The sequence below is a fragment of the Mercenaria mercenaria genome, chromosome 16 (assembly GCF_021730395.1).
Source record: "Mercenaria mercenaria strain notata chromosome 16, MADL_Memer_1, whole genome shotgun sequence".
NCBI lineage: Eukaryota > Metazoa > Mollusca > Bivalvia > Venerida > Veneridae > Mercenaria > Mercenaria mercenaria.
The window spans coordinates 26,533,297-26,549,547 of NC_069376.1; the positions used below are offsets into that span (position 1 = coordinate 26,533,297).

At 36.6% G+C, this 16,251-nt stretch overlaps 1 protein-coding gene across 2 annotated transcripts in view; it reads right to left on the reverse strand.

Moving 5' to 3' along the window:
- LOC128549542 (uncharacterized) overlaps positions 1-16,251 on the reverse strand; it is a 23,964-nt gene continuing 7,713 nt past the window's right edge. For both annotated transcript variants that reach the window (XM_053526457.1, XM_053526456.1), the window contains exons 3-8: positions 15,154-15,247; positions 13,669-13,831; positions 10,134-10,380; positions 8,518-8,645; positions 7,326-7,515; positions 1-3,835 (exon numbers count right to left, since the gene is read on the reverse strand). In XM_053526457.1, coding sequence (XP_053382432.1) covers positions 18-3,835; positions 7,326-7,515; positions 8,518-8,645; positions 10,134-10,380; positions 13,669-13,831; positions 15,154-15,247 — 4,640 coding nt within the window. In that variant the 3' untranslated portion in view covers positions 1-17. The remainder of the gene's footprint in view (positions 3,836-7,325; positions 7,516-8,517; positions 8,646-10,133; positions 10,381-13,668; positions 13,832-15,153; positions 15,248-16,251) is intronic.

Sequence of the window (16,251 nt, forward strand, 5' to 3'; positions counted from 1 at the left end):
TTAGTCATTAACTTTGTTTATTCAATTTCATCTGTGCAAGTTACATCCTGCGAGTACACCATTGGTGCTTGTATGTTAGGATCTCCACCCTCAAGGGAGATCACTGGAATTGCATCAAGTTTTTCTGAATCATTCTGTCCAATATCTGTGTCGGTAATGGTGAACTCCTGGGATATACCAGACTCAGTAGCTTGGTCAGCTAATTCTTGCCCAACACCACCAGTACTTGCAGATTCATCCACAACTACAGTTTGAATTTGAGAATTTTGAACTAATTCAGCAGCTTGAAATACGTCACTTGTCTCGAAGACATTTTGATTTAATGGAATTATCTCCCCTTCTTGACTCTGGTTTAGCTGGATTACTTGCCCTTGCTGATTTTCATTGAGTTGGAGCAATTTTTCTTGTTGTTCCTCATTTAAATGTATATTTCCTTGCTGATCTTGATTAAACTGAATAATCTCTCCTTGTAAGTCCTGTGATTCAGGATCAACGATCTGTAATATAACAATATGACCATCTCCACTGTCAAGTCCTTCAATTGTCTGGGGAATACCTTGTATGCCATTTATACTAATGGAACCATCAGGATTATGGATCATTCCAATATTACCATCCACAGACTGTGGTTCATTAGCTGCTGCAGCAACATTATTGTCTAAAGCTTGTACATGTTCACCAGTCTGTCCTGCAAATATATAACTATCTTGAGGAATGATTACCTGCCCTTGATCTTGAATCAGATCGTTGTCTTGACCATCTATAAGACCAGCTTCACCCTGAATAAAAAGTCCTTTGTCTTTTAGAAGCTGGAACTGTTTTGCTGTTGCACGTCCAAGCGCTAAGCTATGCAAAGCTTCAGCAGCATCTTGGGACAGCATTTCTGCTGATTCATCAACTTGATCAATTTGTAGACCATCAGCACTGGCTGCAGTTTTATCATCAAGGACAATGCATTTTGTGGCCACTGTGTTGCCTTGGTCTGTTGATGAATCATAGACTTCGCTTACATGTTTCAGCAAGTTATCTAGATAACCTTCTTGTGTTGTCAGGTTCAAACTCTCTGGATGTTTCCGTTTGTAATGACGAACAAGAGTGTGCCTGTGACCGCACCTGGCTGAACAGATTCCACAAACATAAATATACCCGCTATGATAAACTTGTAGATGTTTCTTCAAGTCGTAAGTGCGTAAAAATTCCTTATCGCAGTGACTACACTTCAGTCTGGGCATTAATTTATGCTCAAGTTTATGTCGACTAAGCTGATCTGGATATTTAAATGCCTTAATGCATACATCACACTTGAAATTTCGTGCCTTCGAGTGTGAATACATGTGCGATCTTAAGTTTCCTTTCTGCTTAAAAACTTTTCCACATTTTGTACAAGGAAAAACTTCGGCATTTTTGGCATGGAAGATCCTAGTGTGTGCTATGAGACCAGTTTTAGACTTCAGTAAACGTCCACATACATTACACTGATACTTAAATATATTATAGTGAACACAAGTAATATGTTCTTTGAGATAGACATCAAGATGAAAGAATTTCGCACAATGCGGGCAGCCATATTTTTTCTCTCCATGCAATATCATGTGTTTGGTCAGATTACTCTTGCTCGAAAAAGATTTTCCACAAGTCGGACACACCTCCCTAACATTATTAATGCTTACTATCTCTGCCTCCACATCCTCTGTAGCTTCTATGATACAGTTGTGATCTTTGGCCATGGATTTCGACCGAAACTGTTCGTTACAGGCGGAACACTGGTATCTCATACACCCATTCTCTTTAATATGTTTGTCAAGGTTAGTCTGGTTTTTGAACGTTTTTGAGCAGACGTTACAAGCAGATTCATTCAAACATTCACAGTCATGGCTATTCAGTGTTCCAATACGGAGAAATCGTTTATCACATTTATCACAATGGTATGGATGGGTGTGTGACAAGAAATGATTCCTAAATGCTTTTGAGTTCGAGAAAGTTTCAAAACAAACAGTGCACTTTCCAGACCCGTAAAGTCTTATCCCTTCTAAAGTTTCGCACAGACCCTTATGACCGTCAAGCTCCTCCTTTGAAGCAAAATTCTTCCCGCAGCGTTCGCAAGCATTGTGATTATCATGAAGCTGCTGATGCTGTTTTAGATAATACAACGACTGAAAGGCTTTGGAGCAACGTCCACATGAATACTTTGCGGTGTCATCCAAATCAAGCATTTTGCATGTATGTAAAGCCATGTCTGACTGAGAAATAAATATCTTTAAGCAAGTTTTACATTGAACTGATTTACATTTTTCTATGTGTCGTCGTTTTCCGGATTCTTTTGAAAATACTCGTAAACATACTTCACAGTAAAAGATCTTGTATTTTTCAGCTAGTTCAGGACAACATTTCAGAATATGTTTCTGCATTGAATCTTTTCTAGAGAACGTCTTACTGCATCGCTCACATTGGAAAACATCTGTGTGTATAACCATGTGACGGTATAAATACTGAGCTGTCTTAAATGCTTGTTTACAAATATCACACGCAAATTCTAAAACATTGTCAGACTTGGGAACCTCCCATTCTGACAACACTTGTACAGATGAAGTACATTCCTTCCTATGTTCTAGCAGAGCTTCTATGCCGTTAAAGTTGTCATGACAAGTTTTACAACTGACTGTTCCTTTGGTATCGTGTTGCATGAAATGTGATATAGCATCTAGTTCATTTGTAAATTTATCTTCACACACTGCACATCCATAGCTACCATCATCTGTCTCTTCAAACATAACAACAACTGAACCTTTGTCTTCTGTCTTAACTGATGCACTCACTTCTTGTATTTCTGCTCCATTGTCATTTTCTTCAACTTTGTCTTCCTTCTGAACATTCTGATCTTTATTAACATTTTGATCTTCATTAACATTCTCCTTGATTTCTTCCTGCTCCTGTGTAAAGGTAATATCATCCTTATTTATGTCATTTCCTACACTCTCTTCAAGATTCTCTTCACTGAAAACTTCAAACTCATTTATTTTATCAGATACTTTCAATTCAGTATTTTCACTCCTCTCAAAATTAGCAGACTTGTCCTTTTCTTCAACCTCTTCAGTTCCGTTCAAAGGTAAAATCTCTATATTTTCAGAAATATCACTTTTATATAATAAATCTGTGTCAGGAGACACATTATCTGCTACATCTGTATGCTCTACAACTTTGTTTTTATCCTCCTCATCTCCATCTCCTATTTCATTTGATTTCAGTGCCATAAGACTTTCTTGTATTGTCTCAAAGCTTAAAGTTCCGACTTGTTCTTTCTCTACTGTAGTAGTTTCAGACTGATTTTGATCCACAATCCTTCTAGGCCTCCCTCTTCCTCTTTTAACATTAGCCTGATTTCCTGCCCCCACAGACTGATTGGAAATACTATGTTCTGCTTCTGGTATATTACCTGCTGCAATCACTTGATTACTGAAACCAATTTGTGATGGTTCCTCTTTTGGCTCTTTTTTAACCATGCTGTATACATAATCCTCATCAAATTTACTGTGTTTTCCACGGGTGCTTCGCCTCGGCTGCACTCTTGTCACAGCCACAGATATCTCTACTTTAGGAGTATATTCGCTATCATTACTTGCCTCTGTATAATCACTCTCGTCCATCATTTTATCTGCAAAATCATCTTCATCGTCGCCATCTTCATAATTTTTATCATAATCTTGATCAATATCAATACAGTCAAGTTTTCTCTTCCTACTGTAGGTCTTTGAAGGCGTTTTAAAATCTAACACTTCTCCTTCCACATTTTCAACGACAGGTTTTTTTGGTCTTCCTCGTCCTCGACCTGGTCTCCCTGAAAAATCACATGAATTCACGCTTAATTTGTACTATTCAAATGTCAATACCTCTTTAACTGTGCTGTGTATTAACTTTTCTCAAGGCTCGAATTCAGGCAAATTTTCTACTATTAATTTTTCTCCAGTATAACTTATTTTCTACTCGTAAAATGATATAAGAGCTGTCTATTTGATGCCCTTCCATCTAATACTAGCTTCTATATAAAAGGTTAAGGAATTTTTTTTATGTTGAAACAGGGGCATAACTTTGCTAGAAAGGATAATCCAGTGTTATGAAACTTGACATGTGAGGTCAACGCACGATGCCAAAGACTTTTGTAGAATCTGAAAATATTTGGTGAAGTCATTCCAGAGACACATGTTTACATGCAAAACTGTCACAAAATTTCTATGTTCAAAAGGGGCATCACTTTAGCAAAATAAAAGCTAGAGTTATATAACTTTCGGTCATTATATGATGCAGTGATGTTTGATGTGTGAAAGCATTTGGCAAAGTAGTTTTTGAGCAACTTTCTTGGATGCAAAACTTTAACCATAACTTCTAAGTTAAAAATGGCATAATTTTAACAAAATAAAAGGTAGAGTTATGTCACCTGCCACATGAGATCATATTATGATAAAAAAGACACATGTGAAGTCTTAAAGTATTCAGTCTAGTAGCTTTTGAGAAACCTACTTACATACTTTTACCTGAAATTCTATGTTAAAAAGGGGCAAACTTTTGACCTAGAAGAAGCTAGTTATGTAACTTGTCTGAAACACATGTATGAAATTTGAAAGCATTACATCTTGCAGTTTTAGAGAAACCTGCCTACATCCAAAATTTTTGTGATGCAGACATTGATGAAAGTTTGACAACAATACCTCTACTGTTCAAAATTCAACTTGCATTTTGGCTGTGCAATGTATAACTCGGTGAGTTTAAGGAATCAAAAGTCAAAATTTATAAATTAAAACAAGGCAGTATGAAAGACAGCTAAATCCCCCGCCACTGCTATGGTCTATGGATAGTGAAAGGGTAAACCTTTGATTTTAGCTGTGACCTTGACCTTGAACTGACATGGCTGACTCATGAATTCTGCACAACGTCTTGATGAGGTGATCATTTGACCCAAGTTTCATGAAAATCCTTCAAGGGGTTTAGGAGATACAGAGCTGAAACCTTTGACCTTCAGATGTGACCTTGACCTTGAGTTGACATGGCTGACTCATGAGTTCTTGATGAGGTGATCAGTTGACCCAAGTTTGATGAAAATCCTTCAAGGGGTTTAGGAGATCTACAGAGTGGATACCAAATGGAAGGCTCAAACCTTCGACCCTTAGCTGTGACCTTGATCTTGAGCTGGCATGGTTGACTCATAATTTCTGCATATCGTTCTGATGAGGTAATCATTTGACCCAAGTTTTATAAAATTCTTTCAAGGGGTTTAGGAGATATAGAGCGGACACGAAATGGAAGGCTCAAACCTTTGACCTTCAGTTGTGACCTTGACCTTCAGCCGACATGGCTGACTCATAAGTTCTGCATATCGCCTTGATGAGGTGATCGTTTGACCCAAGTTTGATGAAAATCCTTCAAAGGGTTTAAGAGATATAAAACGGACACAAAATGGAAGGCCCAAACCTTTGACCTTCAGTTGTGACCTTGACCTTGAGCCAGCATGACTGACTCCTGATTTCTGCACATCGTCTTGATGAGGTGATCATTTGACCCAAGTTTTATAAAATTCCTTCAAGGGGTTTAAGAGATATAGAGCGGAAACAAAATGGAAGGCTCAAACCTTTGACCTAGAGTTGTGACCTTGACCTTGAGCTGGCATGGCTGACTCATGGGTTCTGCACATCGTCTTGATGAGGTGATCATTTGACCCAAGTTTTATAAAATTCCTTCAAGGGGTTTAGGAGATATAGAGCGGACACAAAATGGCAGACTCAAACCTTTGACCTTGAGTTGTGACCTTGACCTTGAACTGACAAGGCTGACTCATGGGTTCTGCACATCGTCTTGATGAGGTGATCATCTGACCCAAGTTTCATGAAAATCCTTCAAGGGGTTTAGGAGATATGGACCCGACACGATTTTGTTACAGACGGAAGGAAGGACGGAGACGGACGGAAGCAGGGATGTAGACCATTCCTATAATCCCTCCGCCACAGCGAGGGATTAACAAGAACTGTCACAGTTGGTCACAAATGCCCCCAAAGTGTGCCCAATAATGCTATAGTTGTCCGAGCAAAAAGTAACACATCATTTCGTGACCTTGACCTGGGTTATAAGCGTGACACACCTTCTCAATTTGGTTAACATTTTTCTCAAATTATTTTCAAATCCCTTAATAAATGGCAGGGTTATGGACTAGACAAGAAACGCCTTCAACTTCTACGTGTGACCTTGACCTTGGAGCTAGGAGTCTGGGTCTTGCGCAAGACATGTCATCTGAATATAGGGAATATTTTTGCCAAGGCCTTTAAAATCCCTTCATCAATAGCAGAGTTATGGACTGGGCAAGAAACAGACAATGTTAACCTTTACCTTCTAAATCATTCAGCCAAAATTTTTCACTTACAAATCTGCAAACTCAAGAAATCTTCTCTTGTTTCAGAAAACCCACTTTTTGTTTTTAATACTTGCAATTACTTTCAGAAACTGCTTGTTAAAATACAAAGTAGATTAGCAGACTATATTGATTATAGATTACATTGGATCCTAAGCATGTCTTGTAAGAAGTTTCAATCCAATATAATAAATTATGTAGTTGCATACAAAAGTTGAACCAAATGAGCCATAATCTGAATCAAATTCAAAAGAGTTATTTGATACTATGATGCAGCTTGACAGTTAGCTGCACCCAAAACTTGAACAGAACTTTTCTAACTCGAAAAAGGGACATAATATGAATTAAATTCAACCAAGACATCTTACTCGATTATTTTAGTAGGTTTTTTAATAAGGATGCGTTGCGTATTTTTTTTATCCAATACATGCAAGGATAACCGAGATATTAACTTGCATATAAAACTTAGTCCGAAGAGATGCCAATGCTGCCGACACCCGTGAGAAGAATAGCTCTCACTTTTCTCAAAAGTCAAACTAAAAAGAATACACAAGATGCAAGATTGCCAGATCATCTATCTAAACTAGCAACTCAACCTCAACAACACTTAAGAGATATAGAACATAGTGCTATATTGATTCTGATGATCAATACAGAAATAATTTTCGCTCTTTATCGATGCAATACTGTAAAATCATTTAATTTCGTGGGCATGAAATTTCGTGGTTTTAGTCAAAACGGCAATTTCGTAGGGATATGAATTCGTGGATTTCAACTTTTGCACATAAAATGAATGGGAATTTTACTTGTTTGTTGGGATTATATTTCGTGGATTGACTCAACAAAGAAATCAACAAAAATTAGTCCCCCAGAAATATTAATGATTTCACAGTGTTGGGGGAAAAAAGATATGCTATTGCACTTTTATTACCATCAACAGTATTATGAAATTTCCTAGGCCGGCCCCTTCCTCTTTTAGGCGTATCTGAGGAAGATATCACATGTTCCCGTAGATGCTGAACCATTTCTGTTTGGGTCTCAAACGTATTACCACAGCGGGGGCAGTAAAATGCTTTTCTTATTTCCCCCGTATGTCTGTCAGCATTGGTTGCCTGTGCCATCTAAAACAAAAACAAGTTTTATTGTAAATTCTATAAATTATATAACATCACAGCGTTCTCCCTAGGATTTTGTTATAGCTGGGCTCTGTGGAACTATAGCCAGGTACACTTTTAGCGGTTTATCGCGATAAGTATACGATTCATTTAAGTAAACTGAGATGACAAATTATAAGAATGGTATGAAACAGCTTATGAAAATGTAACATATATTAACATATTTATCAACGGTAGCTTAAATAAATAAATCAATAAGAAATCAATGATGATCAGTCACACCCACACAATTTTTATGTCATTTTGTTGACTTAAAGAGTTTTATCTATGGTTGTGTAAGAATATTTAATAAGTGTATACCTTCTGTATATGAGAATACTTAACCCTTTGCCTGCTAAATTTCTAAAATGGATTGGTCCATCATTCAATTTGGGCAGTACCACTTATTATTTAATAGAGGGGTGTTCATTGAAAATTTACAAACTGAATAGCCAACAGTGCAGACCATGATAAGCCTGCACAGATACACTGGTCTGCATTGGTTGCAAAGGCAGAATCACTTGCCGCCAGCAGGCTAAAGGTTAAACTATCTGACAGGTTTAAAGCTTTCAATGGAATTTTGTTTTGCATACGCTTAACAAACAGTTCTTACACTTAACTGTCTGAGACTTTATTGAAGTAAATAATTTAAGTTTCTTTAAGATTCTGACAAAAAAAGTGACCTCTATGATGTTAACAGTTAAATTATTTCGAAAGCACAATTAACAGAATGCCATCACAATACTTTGTGCCCACATCAGCAGAAAGTGTCACCAACAGTCTTCTGACACATCATAGTGACCACATGTTTCAAGTTTCATTAAAATCTCTTTGAAAGTGTGAATGCAGTTTGCGCCACAATCAACACCAGGTGAAAACAATATTTTGTTCTTAGGTGAGCTGAAAAGTCCATAATCTACACTTCATAGTGATTTTGTATCTGAAGAACACAATAATAAACACACAAACCTGAACAAGGTCTTCTGAGGGCTGTTCTAGAGTACCATTCATCACACCTTCTGTCTCATAGAAAGATGGGGCTTCTGTGTCGAGTAGAAGGTCAGAGGTCAAAGGCTCAATCCGATGACCCAACAGCACTGTAACATTGAAAAACAAGAGGGTCATGATGATCTATATCACTCACCTGTTAAAGTTGGCATTGGAATCATCAAGATAACATTCTGACCTAGTTTCATGTAGAATTTTGTAGATAGGGTCATAAATGTTGCATCTAGGGTGATTACAAGCTTTTCCTTTGATTTGACCTGGTGACTTAGTTTTTGACCCCCTATTGACCATTTCGAACCTGGCCTAGAGATCATCAAGATAAACATTCGGTGCAAGTTGTATCAAATCAAAGCATAAATGAAACCTCTATATGGCTGGAAGGGCCAAAATAGAAAATCTTCCCAATTCAGGGGCAGTAACTCAGTAACCTATGATGGAATCTAGCCGGTTTTCGAAACGAACTAAGATGGTATTGTGAATTAAGTTATGTGTAAGTGTGTTTGAAATCAAATGTAAAATGTCACTTCTATCTTGTTCAGAAGGTAAACATTAACAAATTTTGGCTCTTTCATTGGTCAATCAGGGGCTGTAACTCTGGAACCTATTATTGGACCTGCTAGATTCACCATGGAGTTCAAGTTTTTGCAAGTTTGTATTAAATCATTTAAGGGGCCATAACTCTGGAACCCATGATTGGATCTGGCCGGGTTTCAAAAGGAATTGAGATATTATGTCAATACAAGTTGTGTACTAGTTGGATTAAAACTGATTGCAAAATGTGGTCTCTATTGTGTTCATAAGAAATTGTGAAAGGAAGACGGAAGGACAAAATGCGATCACAAAAGGTCACCCTGTCACTATGTGACAGGTGAGCTAACAATAACATCTAGTAGTGTGTATAAAAGCTGTTGTTTGTACAGGACTGGTGAGAAGTGTTCTTTAATTATCTTAACAATGCTCATGAGTTATTGCTGCCAATAGAATCTGAATACTGGTATCTAATGGACAGAGTAACACCTGTGGGTAAATTGCCACAGCTTCCTCTTAATATTTTCTGACAGTAATGAATATGAAAATCTAGAATACTTTTAAAGGACTGGCATATTTTAAACACCTTACCAGCCATATTGTAGTATGTAAAGTTGAATACACAGAGAATAACAGAAATGAATATTACATTTGCTCCTTCTAAGGCACTGAATTCAGTAATTTTATTTGCTATCTGGAACATTTGCAATATTTCTACTAGGAAGGCTATTTTTCTCTGCATGTTCATTAAATGGTTCAAACAAGATTCATGCCATTGTGATCTCAAGTAGACCTTTCCTACTGGAATACTTTACTGTGTACACGTTCAATTCCATGATCATGCAGTTTCGGTGTTTTGGCCAAAACATCTTTTTCACCTTTATTTTGACATTTGTACATAATCTGAATTGAAATTTTACTAGTTTTCTTGGATTTAATTTTGTGGAATCAACAAAATGGCTGAAAATCAGTTCCTCAAGAACATTAATGATTTCCCAGTACATCAAGATACAATAATTTATTTAATGTGAAGATTTTTAAAGCCACACCTCTTGTTTCTCCATCTGGCTCTGACGGTTTTCCTAGCTTCCTTGCAAAGTGTGGAGCGTACCATACCAACAGTTCTTCTCCTGGAATGATCTCTCTTGTTGTGTTATAGAAGATGTTATTACCAAGCTGGTACGCGATACAGTTCTTTGTGCTCTCAGACGAGGCAGCCCGTACCAAACATAACCAGTTACACTCATTCTCATCTGTTGTATCCAGACAGACTGTCGTTCCATCTTTTGCTATAAGCTGAGGCATAAATAATACATTATGTTAACACAGTCTGAATTCCAATAATTTCCATTTATAAATCATTTCAGTGGTTATGTAATGGTGACTTGTAATCTTCATAGAGATGTCCCAGTCCTGGTTTTCTGACCTAAGGCTTACACAAGTACTGTCCATAAGATAATACATTTGACTATTTGACATTTTTAAGACAAACAACGGTCAATACTAAACAGGACTCTCCATAACAAATTTTATTATGGTTTATTACAAGTAAAAATTTAATCATGACAATGGTAACAACTTGCGTGCAAAACTTTAACCATATCTTCTTAGATTAATTTCATTAAATCAAATTAATTTAACAAATTTTCTATGTTTGAAATTGGCCACAACTTAAACTTAAGAGTAATGAAACCCGATTATTCAAGTCAGTTTGATGATATGAAGCCTCGTGAGAAGTTTCAGTTCAATAAATATACAAGATATGACCTTGCATGCAAAACTTTAACCAAGGAGTGATAAAGATGTTAACTTTCTTGTGAGCATTATAGCACTCTTTGAATAGTCAAACTAAAGCCTCAGTTTGGAGACTACTCTCTGAATGGAATGTTGCCATTGGTCAGTTTCAAGTCTAAAATCAGAATGATCAATCAACCAATCAGAATATAGTTTAGAGACTGCTCTCAGAATGGAATGTTGCCAATGGTCAGTTTCATGTCTAAAATTAGAACCAACCAATCAGAATATAGTTAAGATACTGTTCTCGAAACCATATCCTATACCGTTCATCTGTAATGTTGCGGTACTTGACATTCGACGTAACGACATTAAACAAGAAACAACACAACAGTGTATTTCTTGTCTCTACCACAATATTTCATATCATATGCATCAATAACTGTGTGAAAATGAATATGATATCATTCAAGAAACATCCATGTGTACTTCGAACAACAATAGTCAGCCATTGTTATCATGTGACGTCACATCACTAATGTCGCAGTATAGGTCAACAATTGTGTCAATCAAACTATGATAGGTTTAAAAATGCTAAATATAATTCAAACATTGAAAAGCTATCTAAGTCAAACTAACAGGAACACTCAACAGTCATTAAACGCCAATTTAAACGTTTATATTATCTGTTTACATTGGCACTATCGGAAATATTCTCCTCTGGGCAGCGGACACACCAGATATTTTGCAAGTAAATCAAAAGGTCACGGGCATGGTCATAATGTAGCGGAGCCTAAGAATCGTTCTATTACTTAATATTTTCTATTTGATAGTTATCTAACATGTAAAAATTCACTGCTCAGTATCATGGGTGTTTTTTGAGGAGATGGTCAGGGGCCCCCATCCCTTCCTCCCCCTTAAAATCCGTCAAGTTAAGAGGTTTTGATGTTTCGCCTGATACCGATATTTCATTTATTTTTGTGTAGCTGGGGGATGTTACTAAAAGTTTTGTGTCCTCTAACCTATAGGCGGGACTACATTTGCATAATTAATGAGGACAAATGCCGGTCAGCTGGTAGACAAACTTATAAACATTGCAAATATTTGCACAATTCATGGACTTTTGCAATAGATATTCGAACAAGAGGACCATGATGGTCCTGAATCGCTCACCTGTCCCAACATGACCCAGTTTTGAACTGAGTATGACGTCGTTTTTTTTCTATTATTTGACATAGTGACCTAGTTTTTGAGCTCATGTGACCCAGTTTTGAATCTGACCTAATTGATGACTTCACTTCAACAGCCTGAATATGTAAGTCAGTTTTTATATTGACTAGACCTACTTTTGGCATGACCAGTTCGAACGACCTAACATCTAAGATGAACTTTGACCAATTTCATGAGTCCTTCAAATAGCTAGAGGGTCACAAGGTTTTTTATTATTTGACCTACTGACCTAGTTTTGATGGCAAGTGACCCAGTTTCGAACCTGACCTAGATATCATCAAGATGAACATTCTGACCAATTTTCATGAAGATCATTCAAAATATGGCCTCTAGAGAGGTCACAAGGTTTTTCTATTTTTGACCTACTGACCTAGTTTTTGACCGCACGTGACCCAGTTTCGAACTTGACCTAGATATCATCAAGATGAACATTCTGACCAACTTTCATAAAGATCCCATGAAAAATATGGCCTCTAGAGAGGTCACAAGGTTTTTTTATTATTTGACCTACTGACCTAGTTATTGACGGCAAGTGACCCAGTTTCAAACTTGACCTAGATATCATCAAGGTGAACATTCTGACCAATTTTCATGAAGATCCATTCAAAAGTATGACCTCTACAGAGGTCACAAGGTTTTTCTATTTTTAGACCTAATGACCTAGTTTTTGCCCGCAGCTGACCCAGTTTCGAACTTGACCTAGATATCATCAAGATGAATATTCAGACCAACTTTCATACAGATCCCATGAAAAATATGGCCTCTAGAGAGGTCACAAGGTTTTTCTATTATTTGACCTACTGACCTAGTTTTTGAAGGCACGTGACCCAGTTTCGAACTTGACCTAGATATCATCAAGATGAACATTCTGACCAATTTTCATGAAGATCATGTGAAAAATATGGCCTCTAGAGAGGTCACAAGGTTTTTCTATTTTTAGACCTACTGACCTAGTTTTTGACCGCACGTGACCCAGTTTCGAACTTGACCTAGATATCATCAAGATGAACATTCTGACCAACTTTCATAAAGATCCCATGAAAAATGTGACCTCTAGAGAGGTCACAAGCAAAAGTTTACGCACGGACGCACGCATGGACGGACGGACGGACGACGGATGCTGCACGATCACAAAAGCTCACACTGTCACTTTGTGACATGTGAGCTAAAAATACGATTTTAATAAATATTGACAGATATTTAGCAATGTAACTGCAGGTAGGAACATTTTTCGCCAGCATGAGTAAAATAGGTCACGAACTTCCCCGGTTAACACCACGTAGGTGGCGCAACTCAAATACCGCGAAATTAGTGATGACGCGAGATTAGTGATGTTGAGTATATAACCTTGGATACTGATTTTTTTACCTGGCCTTTTTACCTACATGAAGTATGTGTAATATTACAGATTGTAATCTTTTTAAAATAATGACAAATAACTTTAGTCTCTTATGTTTTCAGTCACAACAGCAAATATCATATGTACCAGTAATTCAAATTCTTAAAAAACTGGACTGTGTAAATGCAATGCTTAGGCATAAAAATCCTCTAAATTTAAAAAAGAAATCTCTTGTCTATGAACACAGGGCTTGCTTCTAAAATCTATGCGAAAGCTCTTACCTTCAGAGTAAAAAATCCTGAATCATCAAATATATGAGTAGTCCTCTTAGCTTCGTAAGGTCCAAGTTGGGTTTTATTAGCAATAGTTTCCTTGGCAACCACACCAACCAGGCCACTGCCATTGTCCACTACTTGTACAATCCCTGGCAATGTCAATCTAGCTCTAGTAACAAAAAAATATCTGTGTTAAATCTTTTTTGTTGGGTTTTATGTCATGTTGACATAATTTTAGTTTGTATGGTGACTTTCCAGCTTTTGATGGTGGAGGAAGAAGCCAGGTGCCTCTCTGTGATCATAGTATTAAAGACAATGGCTTGTTTCCAGAGTAGAACCACCAACCTTCCATAAAGCCAACTGGACGGCTTCTTCACATGAATTTGACACCTCAAGCAAAATAAAGAACCCTGGTTACCCAGAACAGTGAGGGGCAAAATTGCAATGATTCAAAATCAGCTTCCTTAACTAAGCCGCCATGGAGGTCCCGCCACCTGTGCTGAATTTAGTGACAAATACATGCAAATGCAAGAAACAGAACTCTTCTGGAATTATTTGTCAGAATAACACATCTATCTATTCTTCCTGAAGCCTAAACCCAAATGTCAAATGTAGTACTAAATGAAATAGGCGCCCTGTCCATTTTTAATACAAGGCAAATGCTTCACATTTTTACATATATATACAGAAAAGATGTTGTTGTACTATACAGTTTATGTTAACTGTTTCTGTACTGCATTGCAAGAATTAAACCTTATTTTTGCATATATATCGGACATGAATTTCTGTTGTTTTCCAACTTTTCATTGTAATAAAACACCATAATCTGTTGTTGTAATAAATAATGGCAAAATGAACTGCATTACTGAATAAGGTCATTAATTTTGTATATGCTACTGGGATTAGTTTTTGGCTGACTGTAAAGCCGTTTCTTGGTCAATTTCCCAATCGAAAAAGTTTCAAACACTCACAATTGTTCTCTAAAAAATTTGGTAAAAAATGTTATACATAGATCAGCTCAAAAGTTAATCTCTGAAAAGAAATTGGCACATGTCAGACAGCTCTATGCAGTTGTAATTAAATGTCATATGGAAAGTCTTATTCTGAATACTAGGTAGAACATGTCAATAAAATTCACAAAGTCAAGGGTACGGGTCACCTTCCAAAAATACTGAAAAACAAACAAACCCATCCACTACTATAACAAAGGTTCTTTCATGTGTTTTTTCATTCTTCTAGCTATCATTTGAAGAAAAAGATATTTGAAAAATAAGATAGTATGTACTGATCAGAATATCAGGCTCTTGGGTTACTGTTTAGGGGGAATTCAGCAGAACCTTGATTGAGAAAAGTTTATGTAACCCTTGTCCCAGATATTCCCATCCTCATCTCCAACCTGTGAGAGATTTTTATATTCAATCAACTGTTTACATGTATCTTAGCAGCATTCATCAAACACGCCAGCTAAATCTGTTTGTTTGTACCACTTACCTTGTTGACAGTTGATCAAGTTCAGTTTGAGTAATGTTGAGACCAAGTTCTGGACAGAATTCTGTGGAATGGCCTTCACCACATATATCACAACCTGTTTTCAGAAAATAAAAGTTAAGAAGACTAATGACTCCCAATAACACATGCATGCGTTATATTTTGCTAAAATTTACAATTAATGAAAATAATAATACAAATGTACTGAGCTAAAAAATCAAATCATGGCACTGCAGGTGCAGTTAAAAAGTACCAGTACTCTATTAATTCACATAACAGGAAATCTGGCAAAATGTCATTGTTCATATTAGCTAACATGTAAGCAGTTGCTTAAAAATAAAATACAATGTACTTTATCCCTGGCATTGTTTTAACAATCCATTAGAATACATGTATTAAGTTTCATACATCCTTAGTTGTTAACTACCAACTGATAGGAAAGTTAAAGACACGTTCCTGTATCTGGCAGAAAAAATGCAAAGCAACTGTAATACAGTGTAACTTCCGAAAACCGGACCTTCTGAAAACCGGAAACCTTTGAAAACCGCACGAAACTCAAGGTCCCGTTTTTTTCTATTCTTATTTCTATATATTTTTAACCTCTGAAAACCGGAACTTCTGAATTCTGAAAACCGGACGATTTTTGAAAGACCGTTTATATTTTAACACTAAACTTGACTTCCAAAAACCGAACAGCAAAATATTTGCCAGATTAAAGTGTCACATGTTAATCCAAAAACGCCCGTGGCAAGTTGTCAGCATGTTATGTTTTTTTTATTTTGTGTTTTGTTTGTTTATCTTTTAGCAGCAGTCCTTTGTTTTGACATGCTTTATAATCACAATCATCATTTGATGCAAAAGTAAAAAAGTAATCGGCAATTACTTTCATTTGTATTCTATTTATGAAAACGTGATTAATTAAATATCTTACGGTGGAAAAACTTTCTGAGGTTTGAATGAAAAAAAAGACTGGTGTTTTAATTGATTTAGTTACATCTATTAAACTTTTATATGCATTATCAACATTAATTAAATATTGACGAACTCGGGACTCAAAGAGATGGTAAATTTAAGTGGAAAAAAATTGCGTAAATGCTATTA